This window comes from Watersipora subatra, chromosome 1, assembly GCF_963576615.1.
Source record: "Watersipora subatra chromosome 1, tzWatSuba1.1, whole genome shotgun sequence".
Lineage (NCBI taxonomy): Eukaryota > Metazoa > Bryozoa > Gymnolaemata > Cheilostomatida > Watersiporidae > Watersipora > Watersipora subatra.
Window position 1 is genome coordinate 2,746,369 of NC_088708.1, and position 21,141 is coordinate 2,767,509.

Below are 21,141 nucleotides of genomic sequence, written 5' to 3' on the forward strand. Positions count from 1 at the left end.
ACTCATTACGATTCATTTGTTTGTTACAACAGTGCATTCAGTCTACTCATTACGATTCATTTGTTTGTTACAACAGTGCATTCAGTCTACTCATTACGATTCATTTGTTTGTTACAACAGTGCATTCAGTTTACTCATTACGATTCATTTGTGTGTTACAACAGTACATTCAGTCTACTCATTACGATTCATTTGTTTGTTACAACAGTGCATTCAGTCTACTCATTACGACTCAATTGTTTGTTACAACAGTGCATTCAGTCTACTCATTACGATTCATTTGTTTGTTACAACAGTGCATTCAGTCTACTCATTACGATTCATTTGTTTGTTACAACAGTGCATTAGGTCTAATCATTATGATTCATTTGTTTGTTACAACAGCGCACTCAGTGTACTCATTACGATTCATTTGTGTGTTACAACAGTGCATTCAGTCTACTCATTACGATTCATTTTTTTGTTACAACAGTGCATTCAGTCTACTCATTACGACTCGTAACAAAAAAATGAGTCGTAATGAGTAGACTGAATGCACTGTTGTAACAAACAAATGAATCATAATGAGTAGACTGAATGCACTGTTGTAACAAACTAGGTCCCGTTCAGTTACCGATTTGGTTTGCATAAACGTATAACATTTTGACAATTTGCTCTGTAGCCTAACATATGTATGATGTTTTGCTCATGTAGATATTGAACGTATTCAAATATTTTCATTGCATATCCCATATTGTAGGTGTTAGAAATGTCAAAGACAAAAAGATGAACATATGATGATTCTTACCTAAACTATGGATTCACTTGTATAATTAAAAGTGGCATCGAAGTACCACAATGTGTTTTGTGCATGAAAGTGCTCGCTAACGACTCTATGAAACCACATCAACTTAAGCAACTTTTAAGAAATAAACATGCAGAACACATGGATAAATCAAAGACATTCTTTGAAGCTAAAGAGAGAGAACTCAAGCGGGCAAAACTGGATTCCACTGGCAGCTTTCATATCCAGGCACAGGCCATTACCGAGGCATCCTATGCTCTGTTTTACTGTATCGCCAGAGATAAGAAGCCACACACCATTGGTCAAACATTAGTTGAACCTTGTCTGCTGGAGTGTACTAAGATTACTCTCGGAGACACAGCCGCTCAAAAGATAGCTGATTTATCCCTCTCAAACAGCACAGTGAAATAGAGGATCGATGATATGTCTGCGGACATAAAGAGACAAGTAATTGAAAAGATCAAGTCATCTCCCATGTTCGCCATTCAACTTGATGAGTCCACTGATGTTGCTAGCATTTCACAGCTGATGGTGTTTGCACGCTATGTACACAGAAAGACAATTGAGGAAAAATTTCTGTTTTGCAGTCCTCTAACAGAGAGCACCACAGCTGCTGATGTTATGAACCTGGTTTCCGGCTTCTTCAGCAAAGAACATCTGGACTGGGGCAAACTAATTGGAGTTTGTACTGATGGTGCTCCAGCCATGCTTGGTTGTCGTGCTGGATTTGCACAGTTGGTAAAAGAAAAGAATCCTTTAGTGGTGAGTACCCATTGCTTCATTCACAGACAAGCGCTAGCAGCAAAAACTCTTCCCAAAGGATTGCAGGAACACCTTTCTTCAGTGATTAAAGTAGTAAACTTTATCAAAGGCTCTGCTTTGAAAACACGTCTCTTCCACAAGTTATGCGAATATATGGATGCTGTGCACTCATCACTATTGTTCCGCACCGAAGTTCGATGGTTATCAAAGGGTAACATGCTTCTGCGTTTTTTTAATCTACGAGCAGAGGTCAATGAGTTCTTAAAAACTCATACCCAAACACACAATGTGCGCATGCGTGGGGTTAACTCTATTGCTAGACGTAATAGAGTTAACTCTTCATAGAGAGTGACAGGTTTCAGCCGCGAATAAATTAATCCGCGAATATGCATGAAATGGCAATTTTCGCGAAATGTAACTCCGCGAATAAATTCATCCCGTAGGGTAACAAACCCAAACTACTGGCTTCAATGCAGGTGGAAGGCTTCCATCAGTGTTTTGCTTACCTGGTTGACATATTTTGTTCAATCAATGAAGTGAACACAAAGATGCAAGGTAGAAACAGAAATGTGTTGAATGTAACTGATAGTATCAAGGCATTCAAAGGACAAGCTCAAACTCTGGGTGAAAAGACTGGCTACTGGGAATGTAAGAGTTTCATTTCCAGTTCTGCCCTGCATTCATTCGTTGACAAGAAAGCTCCTTCCGCTTCTTTGCTAAACGACATAAAGCATCACTTGAACAGCTTGATAGCAGAGTTTGAGAGGTATTTTCCAAAGTTAGATCCTAGGACAGAGCAATTGATGAGCCTGACCCGAGACCCTTTCAGGCGCAATGTCCATGAGATTCCGGAACAGCTTCAGGAGGAGTTTTTGCAGCTGACAAACAACTCTGCATTAAAAGATGACTTCAAGGAGCTATCAATAAAGCACTTTTGAGTTCAGGCCCAAAGATTGTATCCCAACATAAGCCTGGCCGCTTTCAAGATGCTCATACCATTCGCTTCCACATATCTTTGCGAGTCAGCATTTTTAGCAATGCTAACCATAAAGAGCAAATCTAGAAACCATCTGGAAGTAGAAGCTGACCTACGGTGTGCCCTTTTTGTAACAACTCCTAACATCAAAATTCGGGTCAGCTCCAAACAAACACAGAAATCGCACTAGTCTGCTGACTGTCTTACGATGATAGATATATTGAGTTTCAATATACATTCATTTTTAATAGTCCATGTAAATATGACTGAAATAAATGCATATATACATGTATATATATATGTATATAAGTTATATATGTAAATAAAGTTCACTATCTAGTTGCAGTGCATTATTTGAAGGAGTTGGAAGGGGGGAATTTCTGTCTTTAGGTTTGGAAAAGGGGGATTGGGGCAAAAAAGATTAAGAACCACTGCGCTAGAAACTGGAATTGAACTCACAACCTTTAGTTCTGCAAATATCCCCTTATCCAATACACTACACTGTCCAACTTGCTACAACATGGGAAGAAATTTGGCACATACTTTGAACATATGCCAATCTTTCATGGCTTGATGTTAAACATTGCGGCTAGCTCTATGTGTAAAGCCATACCAGAAAACAAATCTATGAAGGCTTACCGGTGCCAAAAAAGCATGTCCATTAGTGAAGAACAGTGCTTAAACTCATATAGGCAACAAGACTATTGCAATCAGTATAGATCTGTAATAGGCACTGCTCCCGCTACGAATCACATAGAAATAAACACAGTAAACATAAATAGCAGTTTACAGAAATGAACACACATTGATTTTAAAGTTAAAATAAATGATAATGAATGAGAATGATAAATGTTGAATATGTTTATTAAAAGTAAATTTTCTGTACAAAAACTTATCATTACCCGTGCATACAGCTAGTTCTATTATAAAATAAGAACTTGAATTGGGCCAAGCCAGAATGGGGAGCGACAGTACCTCTTCAAGTAGAACACGATTTGTTAATAGAGACAGTCATTTATGACAATGACCAGATTCAATCTTTTTAATAAAGTGTTCAATTCACTCCTGTCACCAAGCCTCAAATGTAAGATCTATATTCTATAGCATGTTTGTTCATACAGTTGGTGATATTTCCTGACTGCCCTAGTCTGAAAATCCATCTAATGGCAAGTCTCTGAATAGTAGCTAGCATATAAAGTATGCTATAGTAATGACAGTCATAAATAGTATCTACCTATTAATAGTATCTACACTCATGAATAGTATCTACCTATTAAGGACTTAAACGATATGGCGACCACATCTGACAGGCGTATTCAAAAGATGGCCTCACAACTACTTTATATGTGATCAGTTTGGTCTTACGAAAGTGTTAAAAAGACTTCCTATCAAGGCCAGAGTCTTGTTAATTGTTGACTTGCAACAAAATTCACATTACAGTTATTTGGTATCAAAAGATTCCCCATGTCTTACTCTGCTGTGTTGTAGGTGCAAAATATGTGGAAATGTGAGGACAAGCTCGTAAAAGCCCAAAAACGAAAAACCGCCGTAGATTGGAATCAGTTTATTTCTCTGACGTAGTCATTACATTAGGTTATTGTTTTGTCACGTGATGTTCTCACGTAAATTGAAAGGCCAATAAAAGGCTCAACATAAAACTTCTCGTAGCACTAGTTTATGACAAACACTTCGGGTTTTACCGAAGATCCCGTATCAAATATAGATGCTCGCTACTTTACAGTTTTGTTTCGGCTTGGTCTAATCGTCTAGTCGTAATCTGATCATGTGACCCATACTTCGTGATCAATTTTTGCAGCATTTTTCGATTATCACAGGTTATCACCAACAGGCTCGTCGCGTTTATTAGACAATTATATGTACTCCTTCGAGCTAAGGCTAAAAAATTAAACGAATTTTTACGGTAGGTTATAAGATATCAGTGCTGAAAGTGACAGCATTACAATGACGATAAAATAGACGCGTAAGAACAATAGACACGGTTTTATTGAATGCGTGAAGTATAGTTGTGAAAATATTCCGATGAATGAGGTTGCTTAAAAGTGTAAACCGAAGCCATTTTGTACAAATACGTCCCATTTGAACCGTTTTGGAAAGAGATTCTAACCTACGACTGTCTTGTAATGGCGGCGATTACCTGTTCGTTTTTGAGCTTTTAAGAGCTTGTAATGACATTTCCACATATTTTGCACCTACAACACAGCAGCGTAAAACATGGTGAATCTCTCGATATCAATTGACTGTAATGTGAATTTTGTTGCAAGTCAACCTTAAACTTTTCTGGCCATGTTTGATGCGTTCAAGCCATTTAAAATTAGTTTCTATAAAGACGCCCAAGTATCTTCTACCGTTGTCTTGTGAGATAGGAGTCTTATTTAGCTCTAAAGTAAAACTGAGAAAGTTCTTCCCAACCTCCATATGAACACATTTAGTAGACATTTAAAGTCATGTCTGATTGGACAGATCAGGCATACAGTGCTGTTTCGTTATTCTGAAGTCCAGCAGCCCTGTACTAGCCGATATCTACGCCTAATAGGGTGTCATTTGCATGAAGATGGCAGAAGTTTTACAGTCAGAGGCATGTTGTTTACAAAAGTTGAAAACAGCAAAGGGCTTAGAACCAATCAATGCAAGACTCATGAGGGAACAGCAAACAACTCAAACCTCGTGCCATTAGCAACAACAAACGAAGTTCAGTCCCTCCACCACATCTCTACCCACTGCACTTCATGAACATCAAATCCATAAGTCTTGATTTTACTGATGAGTAGATGAGGCACCTTATTGAAGGCTTTAGCAAAATGGAAAAAAATAAGATAAGCCTTTTCTTCGGTTAGAGCCTGTATGCATAACATCAAAAAGTTCAGTTGTGGTGCGATATCGTCTGCGGAAACCATGTTGGTTACTACTTATCAGATTGAATTAGATTATCAGATTGAATTAGATTATCAGATTGGATTGAATTTGTGTTTAATAGATTTAAACACAAATCGGAAAATTGAGCTTTGAGCTATTTAAAAAAAAACTATTATCCCATAATTATGCGTTTTAAAAAACAGAGCATAAAAAGATGAACAATGCAAAGAAGGTCACCATTTGTTGTATCAATCTCATGAGTGCGATGAGGGCACACTTTTTGTAGTTGTTAAATACAAACAGCCTACAAGCTGTGCCACTCCCTAAACCTAAGCTATCCAAAGTATCATAAATTGAAATGTTGTCGAGTTTTGAAAAAATCCTTAGCATGCTACCTCACACCAGAGAATTTTTTTAATGGAAAGTTTTATCATAGCACACATTGAAAAAGAAATGTAAAACAATCTAGCAATTCTATTTATATTTAAACAACAATAAATCTTTCAATAATAAATCTTTTGATATTTGAACAGAATGCAAAAAAAGAAATATTTCTTCATACCTAGATCAACATTGTGACGTTCATTCATAGAGGAAAGTTTGAGTTTTTCAGTATTAGATTTATTAAGAAACTCTCGCAGCTTTGAAGATATCTCTTCGGGTATCTGCAATACTTCTTCGTTTGTTAACATGCTGAAAACATTTTCTCCTGGCGCTTCGGAAGGTTCCATGTTTTTGTTGCACGTTTAGATCGAATTGTAGAGATTCAATAAAAATACAGCGGCTGTAAGCTACCTACATGTATTTTGGCGCACATAAGATTTTTATTCACAACAGAAACTAATTGGAATAGCTGTAGTGTTAATCGTAGACTCAAAATTAAGCCAAAAAATTGCAAAAAATCTTTAATTAATTATTAAAAATGAAACTTTAATTAATAAACATAAATGCTAATATGTCGTTATTTTGCAAAATAAATTAATCGAGAACAGCCAATCGCATCATTCTTACGTGGCTTCTTCAAAGCGGATGCACGAGAAAAAGCGGGTGGCATTTTTCATTGACTACCTAAAAAATTTTCTTCGTGAAAAGTCTCCGCTTGTGGTTTTACCATGAGGAGTGTTATTGTGTTCTTGTCGGTGTTTGTTTTGGCTCATTGTAAAGTGAATAGTGAAAGTTTCAGCGCCGTTGTCAACAAAGATGTGCAACGGCAGCTTGATCTTAGTTCAGCTGTTGTAAAGATTACAAATGAAATCACCATGGAAAACACCGGTAAAGGAGCAGTTAAGTCTTACATCTTTGCTATTGAAGACGAATTTCATGGTGCACTAGCATCAATTTCTGCGTCAACCAAGTCTGGAGATGATGGCACACAACTGGCTACAAAATCAGTTTCAGTGGAAGGAACCGTGGGTCATTTTTATGAAATATCCCTCCCCAAACCGGTTGCTTCTGGTAAGACAGCCGAGATCACTGTCACTGCTTACTTTTCTCATGTGTTAGTTCCATTCCCTGCTGAAGTTAAGCAGGCAGAAAAACAGCTTGTCAAGTATTCTGGAAATTTGTATTTTTATTCGCCTTACGCTACGTCTTCTCAAACTTCTGTTGTTTCTTTATCGTCTGCAACAGTGGAGTCGTATACCAAAACTAAACCGAGTACCAAGTCGGATTCAACTATTACTTATGGACCATTTGAGACTGTCAAAGATGCCTTTGAATACGCTGATCTGACGATTCATTATGAAAACAATACACCATTTTTGGCGGTCACCTCTATGGTTCGTGTGATTGAAGTCAGTCATTGGGGTAACATTGCTGTAGAAGAAACCTACAATATCCGCCATACAGGTGCCAAACTAAAAGGTTCGTTTTCTCGGTATGACTACCAGCGGCAACAAAGCACATTTGGTTCTGTCAAATCGTTCAAAACTGTACTTCCTGCATCAGCTGCTGATGTGTATTATCGAGATGAAATTGGAAATATTTCTACAAGTAATATGAAAGAAATGGATGACGCTGTAGAATTAGAGCTACGACCTCGATTTCCATTGTTTGGGGGCTGGAAGACACACTATGTCATTGGTTACAACGTACCCAGCTATCAATACTTGTGGACTGATGGTGGAAACGATTTTTCCTTAAAGATGCCCTTTGTTGATCACATTTTTGACAATCAAGTAGTGGATGATATGACGGTGAAGATAATTTTACCTGAAGGATCTGATGTAAGTAGTGGAGACACCAACTAATATTTGGAGGGTTATGCTCATACCAAAAATGTTTTTGTTATTTTGTTCGTGGAATTTTCCGATATCTAAAGCAATATTTTATATCGAAATATGATTTTATGTAGGCATATATGCTGTATTTTTAATATGCAACTTGACTTCCAATGACGTTCTTATGCGTGAACAGTATTATAGGCTTACTTGTCTGTAATGTGTTTCAAGGTCAAGGATATCAAAGTACCTTTTGAATTTCAAAGAGATACTGATGAGGCCCAGTATACTTATCTTGATACTATTGGACGGCCAGTCATTGTTCTTTCCAAGAAAAACCTAGTTGACCATCATATACAGGATTTCGCATTGAGGTATATATCTGAATACTGCAACTGGTTAATAAAGCTGGACATGTTGTTGGTGGTTGCTGGGGGAAACCTTGAATACTACTTGTCTCAAGTGAATTATGTAATTGAGGTAGGATGTATATTTAAAAAAGTTGACTTTATTAATGTTCAGTTGCTCAAAAAAGTCGCGCTGTTGCATAGGTTGTATGTTGGTATGGTGCATTTATTTACTGGTGCAAGAATTTATGGTTTTTTTTGTGTAAAAATTCAATAAATTTAACACAAAATCAACCAAGTGTAAATGATACAACTTAATTTACCTGGTGCAACATTAATATTATATGTTATTTTTTATATTTTGCAGATACTCTTTCAATAAACTGACCTTGCTGAGAGAGCCATTGATGGTTGTTGGCTTCTTCTATCTTATCTTCTTGTTCGTCATAATCTATGTACGACTCGACTTTTCAATATCTCGTGATGAGGCGGCAGAATCCAAATTGAAGGTTGCAAGCTACATTGAAAGTGTGCAAAGTGTGTTGGATCGGCGGTCTGCTCTTTATCAGGCGTATGATGATGCTGTCAATAAGTATAAGGTGACTACTCCAATTCACTGTACTAACTAACAAAATGCGAAAAACTTACCATTATTTTTATACGCGGATGTTAATTCTCGTCAGCAATTTTAAGATTTGTCCGTTTAAAAAAATTGGTATATGGACCTTTCATAACTCCATACAGTAATAACTATTAGCTTCTTGATTTTGTTTCGATTTATTGCCTACCTTAGTTTGCCTTGTAATTAGATGTTAAATTGCTGATGACTACACCTTTTAATTGCCCAGTATGCAATACTTCATGTAGCAAAAAAATGCAGGCAGTTTAGCTGTTTTCCTATTGGTAAGACAACTAAAAACAAAATGAAATTGCATCTACTGTTTTCAAAGCATTTCAATAAATTTGATAAAAACAAAATGAATATTAAATATTGTTGAATTTTTTGCTATTGCAATAGCTATATATTTTGCATATTGAGAGACAAAAGCACGTCATGAAACTATTTCTTAGCGATTGTATATCTGAAAACACTGATTACATGGATGACCAAATTTGTGTCGATGATAGAAGTTAGACTAAGCTGAACAGTTTTTAAAAAACTTTGTTTAGCCTAGCCTGCGTAGGCTAAGCTATTGAGGCTAGGCTATTTAGGCTAAATGTTAATCGATAGATAGTCGGCTACATGCATAGTCATAATAAAAAGACTTTGTGTTTGTCATTGACCTGGGTTCCTTGTCGGCAAGTTTATCGAATGGTTAGAAGTGGTTACATAAAGAAAATTACACATGAGTAAAGTATTGTGAGTAATCATTTTTGTAAAATGAGTTGTCTCTGCTGATGTCACTGTAATCATGTAATATCTGACCAAAAACTTGGATGCAGCTTTAGCGTGGCACTTACAATTATTATTTTGGTGTGTATATAATACTACCTCTACTACCTGGCATTGCCTGGGTAATAAAAAAGTCTTTGAACAGAAAATTGATTTGTATTCAACATATAACAACATTTACCATTTTAACTATCAAACTACATGTACATACCATGAGAAAAGTGTTTTGTGTAATTGAAATAAATTAAGAGAAAAAATAAAAACAACTGTAATGGTTTTCAAACTTTGTCAAACAACTGTAACTTTCGAACTTCATATCATGAGGAAAATGTTTTGTGCAGATCAAATAAGCTAAAAAATATAAAACAATTATAAAAATGTTTAAATGTGAATTAATTAGTAAGTAATAGCGAAATTAAGTCGGTTTTGCTACGATTACAATAAAAGATGTTTCGGTAACGATACAATTAATACGAACTGGGAAAACAAAATGAAAATCTTGAATACGTTGAATTAATAATAACACTTCGTGCATAGAATTGTCTATAAAAAATTATGTTACTGTTGCAGCAGAAGCTATCCATCAAAAGTTTGAATGCGACAAAACTGGTACCTCTCGATACTGGTACAAATGTAAAGATGAGATATCGAACTGTCTTTGTCTGACTGAATGGAGAGTGAATGTTGAGACTCATCCTAGGGCGATAATAGAATTGACCGCGTGAAAAGAATTGGTCTTGGCATAGTATATTGGTCTTGATATAGCAATTGAACCTTATGAAAAACCAAAAATAGAAGTTCAAGAAAACGCGAAAAAGCATCGTGTTTCAGAGAATTAACGGATTTCATAGAGATTCAAATAATACGTCATTTAGCGTGTGCATACGCTATACACTATATGATAACGTCATTGATCAATACATCTTATATAGCTCAGTGGTAGAATGCCTTGATTTTAAAACTTGCAGCTGCAATCTCCGGGAGTTCAAATCCATCAGAATGTGGAATTTTAATCCCCAGCTTTTAATAGCTATAGCTGGACATACACACAAACTTTGAGAAGTATATATGTAGATATAAGATATATTACAATTTTTCTAGTATTGGCCCAATTTTTGCCATATACAGCGGCTAACAACACATGTTTTATGCTCTTCCACCTTTGTGTTTTAGGCGAGTAAGGATTTATCTGCCTATCAAGCTCAACGTAAGAAAGTCGATGCCGACCATACTGAGCTTACAGCCCAACTTTCATCGTTTCAATCTCAACTGAAGTCTGAAGGCGCTGATGCAGCGGTTGAGAAATTAGTTGAGATTCAGGTGAGCTAACTATTCATCAGCATTTTGTTGTTAGTGTTTCTACTAACAACAAAATTATTAGTAGAAATTGTACATTGTATAGCTGATAGAATTGCTGCTTCTGGGGAGAACTTTTTGAGTCATCATTTATCGCTGTGTTTGTGAATCGTTCATTAGCTCTTGCACTGCATTCAATTGGTCATTCATAGACTAGCTAAGTGAGCCGTGGCAAACACCCAAGATATCGTGTTGACAAGTTTTCATCAACCAGCTCTAGAGGTGTTTATGTGTGCCAACAGCTAAGATCCTAAGGGAGTGTGTGGATGAGTTCTCAAATGTTTAGCAGAAAGCATTCGCTTGAGTCACCTTGCCAACAAACTTAGGTCTAAGTCTAATTCTGTTCAGGGAAGATAATCTACATTAAAAAACCTGTTGGAGTTTATAACATCTGATAAATCTTGCTCAAAAGGAAACCTTGTACTCATCTTTATATATGTATTCCATATGTAATTTCTCATGTGTATTCCTATGGGGGTGTGTGTATGGTGTCCCCATGTACCCTAGGGGATGACACAAAAGGTATCAACAAATTTCTATTGAATCGGGTACCCTATTAGTATTTACTTAGTCCTGCATGTATCCATAAACTTCTTTCTACGTTATGCTTTCAACGAGAGGCGTCTGAAATGATTGCAACTTCGTGGATGACTTGTGGGTGAATCTACTAGAAACAGTTTAGAATATATATCCAACGCATTTGTTATATGCCATGCATTCAGTGATCTGTATCTCTGGCCATGCCTTTTAATAATGCACCAACACATGCGCACTGATCTATTGTCAACTGATCTCACCCGACTTTGTTATCGCGCACCTTTTTGTAACCCCTCCCTACCTCTTGCGGTCAATCGGTCATTCATCAATTGCTGGTTTCAGTTTTATTGCTGACCTGACTCCAAATTGCTTCGATTTTTTTGCCATCCCTATGTATTTGCATCTCTCGACATCCTTGTTACACTTGTCTACATCTTGTATCATTGTTTGGGTTCCCATTGTCCTCACAGTTTTACGAGCAAAATAGCTATTTTAGCAACCATTCAGAATCCATGCTGTGCGTGTGCTAATTTTTCTATCACAATGTCTGCCATAAAATGAAGGTCTACTCATCTTAGGATTTTTGTTTTCTTCACCTGATCCTTCCCAGAGAGATTTTTAATGCTGCACAGTTGCCAGTTGAAGAGTGCATGCAGTCTCTTCACTTTCAGCCCATGTCTCAGTCCCATACCGTATGGCTCTACATTTGATACTTTATTTGAGCTGAAAATTGTTGGCGATTCTGAAATTCACGGAAATAGAGCAGATTCTGGAGACAAGTGTTATGAGTTAGAATGAGCTGAAAGGCATCCAAAATGGCTGTCACAAAAAGTTGTCATGTTTAGTACATTAAGGATTTTTAATTTTACAATGGTGAATTGCCATAGAGAGCTGGTTCATAGTGGATAGAATGTCTCTTGGGGCCAGGTTGAAGTTGTTAATAATTTTCACCATATGTTAAACTTCATAATGTATCTTTCAGAGCTGGTAAGATATAAACACCTTAGTTTATATAACTGCTTAATCAACTATTAGAAATACCAAAAACGTGCCTCGTGTAGCCAGGCTTTTATAGTTGTTGATAAGTAATGTTGTCCAGTTAGTCACCCAAGTAGCAGCCATCATGCTAGATGTATTCGAAAAACGTTGGTAGCTGCTAGATGTCAGGATTGAAGACTATTTCATTTGACCATTTTTAGGCGATGGATGGTGTGTACAAGGATAGTGTGAGGGCCAGTTTTACGCTTGCAGAAAAGCTCTTAGCAGGTAAAATGACCAAAGATGCATACGTTTCTCAAGAAGAACTGGCAGCTACCAAAAGAGCAGACTTGTTGAACAAGATGGAAAACTATGCAAGTCAGCTGTAATGTGTTCAGGCTATTGTTCTTTAAAACTGTTCGCTGAGCGTTGACAGTAAACTAGTCTAGCTCATAAGCGCTGACTAGTCAATGTCTTATTGCCTGAATCGCTGCTGTGAATGTAGATAGAAATGAACCTAGTTTATCAGTCCTTTAACTGTTCTATCGCAAGCTTGATGATTTTTCTTGTATAAATAAAACAAAAATATCTTGTGAATTTTGTTCGAGGATAGCAAATGTCACCAAAGGTCAAGGTCGATCATCAAATTTCATCACTTGCTTATTTAGTATCAGTTGTTGAAAATTCTTCAAATGAAAAAAGGATTATTTAATAATGCCACTACATTATATACGTTTATAACAATTACATATGGTTCTGCTAGTAAATATTACTACGTGTCTAGTCATGCATCGTCCATACCATAACGTTTGTTTTCAGCAGTTTCTATTTACGTTAGAGGTGATGAAAAGTTAACCACTTTGTTGATGAAATGAGTGATATAGAACTCTGATTTAAAATTTACGCTTTGAATTTCATTTGTCAAAGCTTTATTCTGAAAGATTTTATAGGTAAAAATGTTGAAGTGTAGGTAGCCAAATTGTGCACTTCTGCTTCGTTTGGACGATTGAGACTGCATATTTGTTACCTAATCTACACAAAAAATTTTAAACTGCGAATTTTTTATCAAGTTGACTAAAATATGAAGTCATCGAAGAACAAAAACATCTAAATCAAATTGCTGTGATTTAGTTATGATAATGACATTACAGGTAAATCTGTTTTGCATAAGATGGTCAATAATGCCTAATCGCTCTTATGCTGTCTCTGAGCGGAATGCCTCATTTGCTGCTCTACTTTGATTCAAAATAGCCAGAGGAAAATTCCAGCCATGATGTTGACTGCTTTTGCCTCAATTTGTGTAACAGACCTTAATAGGTTGGCATCTTGTACATATAGGCATGCGTAGGTTGACATTAGTGTGCAATGTATACTCTTGTGCTGCTTCGCATTCACCAGTACACTAAGCTGTAACTTTCATTGTTGTGCATGTGTTTCTGTAAATAATTTCGGTTATGGTTTACAAAAAACATCTGTAAGCAGTGGCAGGCGTAGTTCATCAGATGGCCATCTTGTGAAAACAATAGCTGCTCTGTTAGAAACTACTGCAAATTTATAGGTCGAATGAAATATACATAGAACTGCTTGTTTTACAATTTAATGTTTTACAGCATGTTTATATATTAGCATTGTATCTTAGCATGGTTCATCAGTTGGGACTGCACTGAAGGAAAAAATATTGATGTGTTGATGCAATATTGATGCAAGTTTTTGCATATATAATAAACCTGTTGTCATTTTTAGCAGATACACCCTAATCAGTCACATAGATTGTATTTATCTCACTGTGATCGCAAACATAGGATCATTAAATTAAAGTTGATGCTAAAGGATAATCAACAGCTCCAGTGATAAGCTAGGTGCAAAGCTACCATAGTACTGTGAATATATGCAAAATATTTAGTTACCAAGCACATCCGTTAACAACATATAACACAGTAAAATTTTAACAGTGTATAAATATTACTTAAGTTTAAGTTAATCATATGCTATACATAGTTACTTGCACACCAAATAATGGATGATCTAAAAAAGCGGTGTGGAGGTTGTAGAGAGTGTAGTCGGGTTAAAAACTTCAACATTGTCTGTAACCATGTATCCGTATCTAACTGGTGAAGTAATTTTCTTATCTTTGTGTTGCGACACTCCAGCAGCAGATATTCCTCTTTCACGTAAGATGGAAGCCAGCCCCATCGATAGACTGAATGTACTTGTTGAGTTCTGATTCGACCTTGAACGAATATTAGTTGAGTTATATATAGGTGCGATTACAGCAAAAACCAACCTAATCAAGTAATTTGCTCTATCCCTTTTAGAAGATTGGCATCAAGTCACATTTACAACATAGTTTCTTGCACGCAGCAAATAAAACCCACTATGCCTACAAGTACGTTCCTTGCAATAGCACCATACAGTCAAACCTCTACATGTGAAGTCCTCCCATTCCGAGATTCGCTTAGCATGTTTAAATTGTCGCGTGTTGAAGCACATATTTCTATGCATGGCATTAAAATAGATGCCTCTCATGAAACTACCTCATATGTACGAAGCTCAATGTAACAATCCATGAACAGGTTTCTACTCCACCTTGGAAACATGCTGAGATATATACTGTAGGTGAGACCGGGATGAAGCTTAAACTCATTTTGCCTGGACTCTTTTTACTACTTTTTTTTAATTTTGCTATTTTTTATTTATAAGTATTATTTGCTTCTTCACTTTCCGTCGCAAAACTGCTCCGCTTCAAAGAGCTTAGTTTGTTATGTTGAAAATTATCAAATGTGTAGTTCTATACATGTATATACACTGGAATTCTACGATGGATGTTGGAGAACTTCTGTCTAGGCAATAAGTAGCTGTTTGGCTGCATTTAAATTTCCTAACCATTGCGACATCTGTATACACCAAGATTGCAAGGATTTTTTTGGCAAGGTAATACTTAGCAGCCCAAAAACCAACTTAATTACTAGTTGATGTATCGAAGAGTACAAATAAAAACTTGTGAGAGGTGATGTAATTGATCATTTGGTAGTAATTTGTTATGCCATACAACGGTTGTGTTTTATAGTGGTTATATGCATGCCATGTCACAAAAGGTCAGTGAACACAAAATATTACTTAACAAGCCATGATGACATGCATGAGCAGAAGTGTGCTGCCCTGCAGCTGCTCAATACAGAACATAGAAACAGAATGGCCAGTGGAACAATATATTATCACAACACCAGAAGGCATTTGCAATAGAAATAAGCGAGTTGTAGCAACTACAGCTCCAATAATAAATTTTGTGTGCTTGCACAAAATCTGATGCACCTAGCTATAAAAATATATTTAACATTCCTATAATTAAATATGTTTGTGAATATAACTACATCTATTAAGTAATAGAATGAAATATGTAGAAAATAATGAACAAAGAGGGCAGGCAACAAAAGAGCAAAGAGTGCTTAAAATATAGGTATCGAAATAAATATATCTTACAATAAAAAAGAAAATGCGTGCCACAAGTACGCTAGTAGCTTGAATGCTGTGCTGGTCACATGTAAGGATGAACAGAGAAATGCGATTGTAACAGAACAAGTCGAAAATGTCAGTTATTACCAAGTATTCTGCCACCTGGCATATAGTCCTTGAGGAGCACGGGTCTCTCCTAAAGCTACATCAGATACGATAGAACTTAAACCAGAGTTGGTAGTAGATACACTCAACGATGGCCTCATGTACTTGTATATATTAGCAAGTATACCATATGACTGACTATTCGTTGCCGAAGTTGATGAGGAAGAGCCTATACAGGTCGATCCCTTTTCTATTGAATTCATTGAAGAGCTTGTTCTAGTAGCTGTAGATATTGTCTCTGAGAAACTGATATAACTACTTCGAGGCTGCACAAGGGATGCAGATGCCACAACAGAGGTACTTGTAGGCGTACAAATAGAAGAAGCTTCAGGTGTATACGAAGAACTGACATGAGGAGAGTGTACGGAGGCAGAGAAGGTATGATTCAACACTCGTTGGGGTGAAGCGAAGACAGAGCCAGGCAGTGCATCAAACCTTGAAATGATGCCAGAGGCATACCTTGGATTTCCACTAGCAGATGTTACAGTCGCAGCAGGGACACATGTAGTGGAGGGCACAGAATAACTTGTCGTAGATGGATGCATCACGCGAGCATCTGTAACCGTATTGGTAAACATGCTTCGAGCCAATGGCAGCACTGGCAATACTACAAAACAAGAGTGTTTATTCTACAGCAAAAAAGCCAACTATCTTTATGTTGAGGCAACAAAAGTATGTTTGATTCACACAAATGGGTCAGCTTATGACAGGCTTCTAGACAATTTTCAGAATGTGTAAAACAGCACAACAAAAATTTATTGTATGGAAAATCATAAAGTATTCGACAATTGTACCTTCTTCTTCGACATCCAGAACACTGTATGTGGTGTTCTCCAACTCATTGAAAGGCTGCTCATGCTTGATCTGTACACCATCTCTCTCCTCAAAAATGCCAGCCATGTGAGGGGTTGCGAGGCGCTGCCAGTGATGTAATGTTGCTGACCCTTCCATTGGTTTCACTATTTGTAATTTTTCAGGCATGCGATAGCCAAAACTAGAGGCCGATCCATAGCCAGAGAGCTCAGATTCTGGACTAGGACTACGGACCATCGGTGTAGTAGCACCGCTCCACTCCCTGTGTGAAGCACAACAAGCATGGTGTTCAGTAGTGGTAGTGAATGCATGCATACATGTTTAGTGGCGATATATTTTTAAAAAATGCACAAGAAGCCATTACAATGGCTTTTAGCCATGGTAATTACAATATCAAATACAGTCAAACCGCAACATAAGAAGTTTATTAGCTCCGATATTTGCTTCAAATGTTGAAAACATTGCATATTGGAGCAAATATTTTCAATAGAATATGCGCACTGTATTTTTTATTCATTCTAGAACTCAAAAACCCAATGATGAATACATAAAGTAATGATATATACGTGTAGCATTAAACTCAATGCATTATATTAAACGATATAATGAATTAACAAACTAAATATGTGAGAAGCTAAATAAATCAAAATATTTATATTAGCACTTGGCGATTATGGTGGAAACAGGCAAATTTAGAGGTAGCCCTGGCGCTTCCGGGATGAACAGAGTGCACAGGTAGAGGTGGTGATATAGATACAAAGCTAGTCTAAAACTGTCTGCACTCTAGCTAATTGAGTTGCTTTTTGTTAAAATCTCATCAGCCGATCATTCAAAGCAATCTTTGATTATCAAACAACCAGAAACCTGTTGAATAATCAGACAAAAAACTGTTATGTCCAATTTTCAAATGGGCTATGCGATTATGATAACAAATTAAATAACACTTCAACAATTGGCAAGTGTGATTTGATTTAATCACAAACAAAAACCAGCCTTACTTTAAAACACATTTACTAGTAATAGTTTTGATTGCTAAAAATTTAAGTAGTGCTAGTCGCTAGTTCTCAGTTATTACCAACAACTTTAGAATTCTTTCAACAATCTTCAACATGAGGGACTACCATGAGCAGATTTACATCAAGCGGATACACTAGATGCTACAGGAAGCTGCTCGATATATATGGTTGACAGGTTAACTCCGTACTGAAATTAAAAGCAACTATTGCTATTTATCTTTATTAAGTTATTATTGTGAATCCGTTGTCTTTACATGAGCACAAATCTACTAAAATGAAATTGCTATTGTGATACATTAGAACTTCAAGACAAACATTTGTTCTTACTCGTGTTGTATGTTAAAAATCTGTATGTAGAAGATATTTTGAGTCAAGGTTTGGCTATTATTTATTTGAAACAAATATAATAATTCATGAAAAAATATAAAAAAAATTTTGTTTTTTCAATTCATGCGCTGTGTGAGTCTAACAAACACTCTGTTTAAACATCTACCTTATAACTTTCTTATAGGGATTCAGTGAGATAGTTGAAAATATCTTGGCGGTTAAATTGGGTGTTCCCTAATGTCTATCCTTCTTCAGTATTTTTGCTTCAAATCTTGCTGAGAGAGTTTAATTAAAATAGATTTTTACATAGACTGTGATCTAATAAAATGGATAATAGAACATCCTCTTAAGTATGTTTACAGCAATACTAAAATATACAAAATAAATTAAACAGTTCATGTTAATAGCGGATAAGTAGACTCTCTAAGACAACTGCTTCACTTTAATGGCCTATTAGTGGGTGATTTATATTTAGTACAAATTAACCTAATTGCATTGTGACTGAACAACTGATTATCTTAACGATAAATTTGTGTTTCTAACCATTGGCATGTCATAATTAATGCAGTTTAAATATCTGCTTTACATGAGGTTGACCAGAAATGAAATTTCAGCCATGTAGTTAGCTCACAAGCCCTGCGTAACTTATGAAATATCATACATGGGCTAAATTCACAATGGAATTGGAGAGGTTTAGGCCTACATAGGCCCAATAGATATGTGAAGATGAGCTACATGAAAAGATATAGTACTTACATGTAACCAGTTCTCACCTTATAAAAAAAAACAATTAGATCAATAAACAATAGCTTCAACTTCACATGATTTTACCTATTTTTATAGGCCGGTAAACGGACTTTTTAAATTGAACTCCAATACTTTCGAGTGAAAAGACATCAGTTCTGGAGCTACTTGAGTTTTTAAAAAAATTTAACAAATTAAAACTGCCTATTTAGAATTCACAGTTGCTAACCTTGCAATCAGTATGAAAAATGACTAAAGATTCTTTTCAATGTAATATTGTTAATACTGAAGCCTGTACATGTTATAAAATAGAATTATTAAAAGCTATACCAGGCTGGCAGTAAAATTACAAACTACGTCAAAAGACTTATTTAGCCAAAATTTAGATTTGACTATATAAAATGGAGGCTACTATGGCATAATTTCATATCTAGATTAAAGGTTGACTTGCAACAAAATTCACATTACAGCTATTTGATATCAAAAGATTCACCATGTCTTACTCTGCTGTGTTGTAGGTGCAAAATATGTGGGAATATGATTACAAGCTCTTAAAAGCTCAAAAACGAACAGTTAATCGCAGTCACATGAGACCGCCATAGTTTGGATTCCCTTTCCAAAACGGCTCAAATGTGACGTAGTTGTGGTAAATGGTTTCTGTTTACACTTTTGTGCAATCTTATTCGTCGAAAGATTTTCACAAATATACTTCACGCACTCAATAAAACCATGTCTATTGTTCTTACGCGTCTGTTTTATCGACATTGTAATGCTGTCACTTTTAGCCTTGATATATCTTATAACGTACTGTAAAAATTCGTTAAACTTTTTAACCTTAGCTCGAGGGAGTACATATCATTGTCTGATAATCATGACGAGCCTGTTGGTTACCTGTGATAATCGAAAAGTGTTGCAAAAATTATTTGCGAAGTATTAGGTCACATGATCAGATTACGACTTGACGATTAGTCCAAGCCGAAACAAAACTGTAGCGAGCATCTATATTTGATACAGGGTCTTCGGTAAAACCCGAAGTGTTTGTCCTAAACTAGTGCTACAATAAGTTTATATTGGCCTTTTAATTCACATGCGTACATCACCTGACAAGACAATAACCAAATTATCATGACTATGTCTGAGAAATAAACGGATTCCAATCTACGGCGGCTTTTCGTTTTTGAGCTTTTAAGAGCTTGTAATCACATGTTCACATATTTGGCACCTAGAACACAACAGAGTAAGACATGGTGAATCTTTTGATACCAAATAAACTGTAATGTGAATTTTGTTGCAAGTCAATCTTTAATATGTATAATAAGCAGCTGCTGCCAATAGTGTCATTAGCAGTGAAGGCCACAATTCAAGTGGCAGTGAGCAATGTTTCCAAGCCAAGTAGATTAATTGAATATACTTTGAACCATAAAAAGACGAGGAGACTTAACTTATGGCGATGTAGAGCAACTTACTCTTCTTGAGAATGAAACTCAGTAGAAGCTGAGAGACCAGAGATCGGTCGATCCCTCTCCTTGTAATTCTGTTCACTCTCCTCATTCTGTCTTCGAAGAGAGAGGCGCTTTAGAGCTGTGTCCAAATCCTTGGAGCCTGGTATGCCAGGTCGACCCAGCTTTTGTCTGCATCATAACACCGTTATACATGTATATGTGCCTGCGCAAGCAAAATTCTTGACACAGCACTCTAAGAATCTCCTGATGAAAATGCCATGAGGTATTTTACTTACAGAAAAATGCTTTTTTGCTGTAGATAAAAAGAACTTCAGTCACATTTTCATTCATTTCTTAATTAGTTTTGCAATTCAGAATTTTACATGTCATACACATCAAGTATGATTGAAAACTAACAATGAACAATAATTACATAAATGAGCAGGTGATTTACACTGACGAATCTGTAATGTGGCTTGTTTTACTTCTAATACTAAAATAAAACCCATTACCGAAAAATCAAAAATGATAAATACCAGTAGATTAACATTCTAATACATTTTATTCTTGGAATTAATTATTAGTAAGTAAAAATTTAGATGAACAAAAATGTTGTTTGTAACTACAATAGAAGTCAATGATAATTAAAAAAAATGGCAATCCACTAGTAGAATGAGATGCTCTATCCAAGCACCGATGATGAATCACTGGCAATTATGACAAGTGCAATGCAAATGATATATTCGATACCATGAGCTATTAAATCTCCATGTACATTAGGTATTTGACTATGACTGACTGTATTGTAAATTGTATAGAATTGTGTCCACACTGTCAAGGATAGACAAATCCAACAGCTGGCTGATCAATAGCCAGATCGTGTGAACCAGAATTAAAAAAGGTATTATAATGTAGAATATGCATATATACTATAATGTAGAATATATATGCGGTT

The 21,141-nt window shown here is 36.1% G+C and overlaps 3 protein-coding genes across 4 annotated transcripts in view; 1 reads left to right on the forward strand and 2 right to left on the reverse strand.

Moving 5' to 3' along the window:
• The window catches only part of LOC137386112 (nucleoprotein TPR-like), a 58,184-nt gene extending 52,093 nt beyond the window's left edge, over nt 1-6,091 (reverse strand). The window contains exon 1 of the mRNA XM_068072812.1: nt 5,959-6,091. Within this exon, the coding sequence (XP_067928913.1) occupies nt 5,959-6,088 (130 nt within the window). The 5' untranslated portion in view covers nt 6,089-6,091. The remainder of the gene's footprint in view (nt 1-5,958) is intronic.
• Nucleotides 6,092-6,426: 335 nt separating this feature from the next.
• Nucleotides 6,427-13,935, forward strand: LOC137386054 (dolichyl-diphosphooligosaccharide--protein glycosyltransferase subunit 1-like). The gene is made up of 5 exons (XM_068072714.1): nt 6,427-7,621; nt 7,847-7,989; nt 8,330-8,561; nt 10,529-10,675; nt 12,448-13,935. Exons 1-5 carry the CDS (start codon nt 6,509-6,511, stop codon nt 12,613-12,615), a joined length of 1,803 nt encoding a protein of 600 aa, XP_067928815.1. The 5' UTR covers nt 6,427-6,508; the 3' UTR covers nt 12,616-13,935.
• A 1,492-nt stretch (nt 13,936-15,427) lies between these two features.
• Nucleotides 15,428-21,141, reverse strand: part of LOC137396026 (trafficking kinesin-binding protein 1-like) — a 36,893-nt gene continuing 31,179 nt past the window's right edge. For both annotated transcript variants that reach the window (XM_068082275.1, XM_068082274.1), the window contains 3 exons: nt 20,211-20,375; nt 16,639-16,919; nt 15,428-16,451 (listed from right to left, as the gene is read on the reverse strand). In XM_068082275.1, coding sequence (XP_067938376.1) covers nt 15,823-16,451; nt 16,639-16,919; nt 20,211-20,375 — 1,075 coding nt within the window. In that variant the 3' untranslated portion in view covers nt 15,428-15,822. The remainder of the gene's footprint in view (nt 16,452-16,638; nt 16,920-20,210; nt 20,376-21,141) is intronic.

Coding starts and splice junctions, on each gene's coding strand:
- LOC137386054 (XM_068072714.1), top strand. CDS start 6,509: ATGAGGAGTGTTATTGTGTTCTTGTCGGTGTTTGTTTTGGCTCATTGT. Junction 7,622..7,846: donor TTTTACCTGAAGGATCTGAT/GTAAGTAGTGGA, acceptor ATGTGTTTCAAG/GTCAAGGATATCAAAGTACC. Junction 10,676..12,447: donor AGAAATTAGTTGAGATTCAG/GTGAGCTAACTA, acceptor GACCATTTTTAG/GCGATGGATGGTGTGTACAA.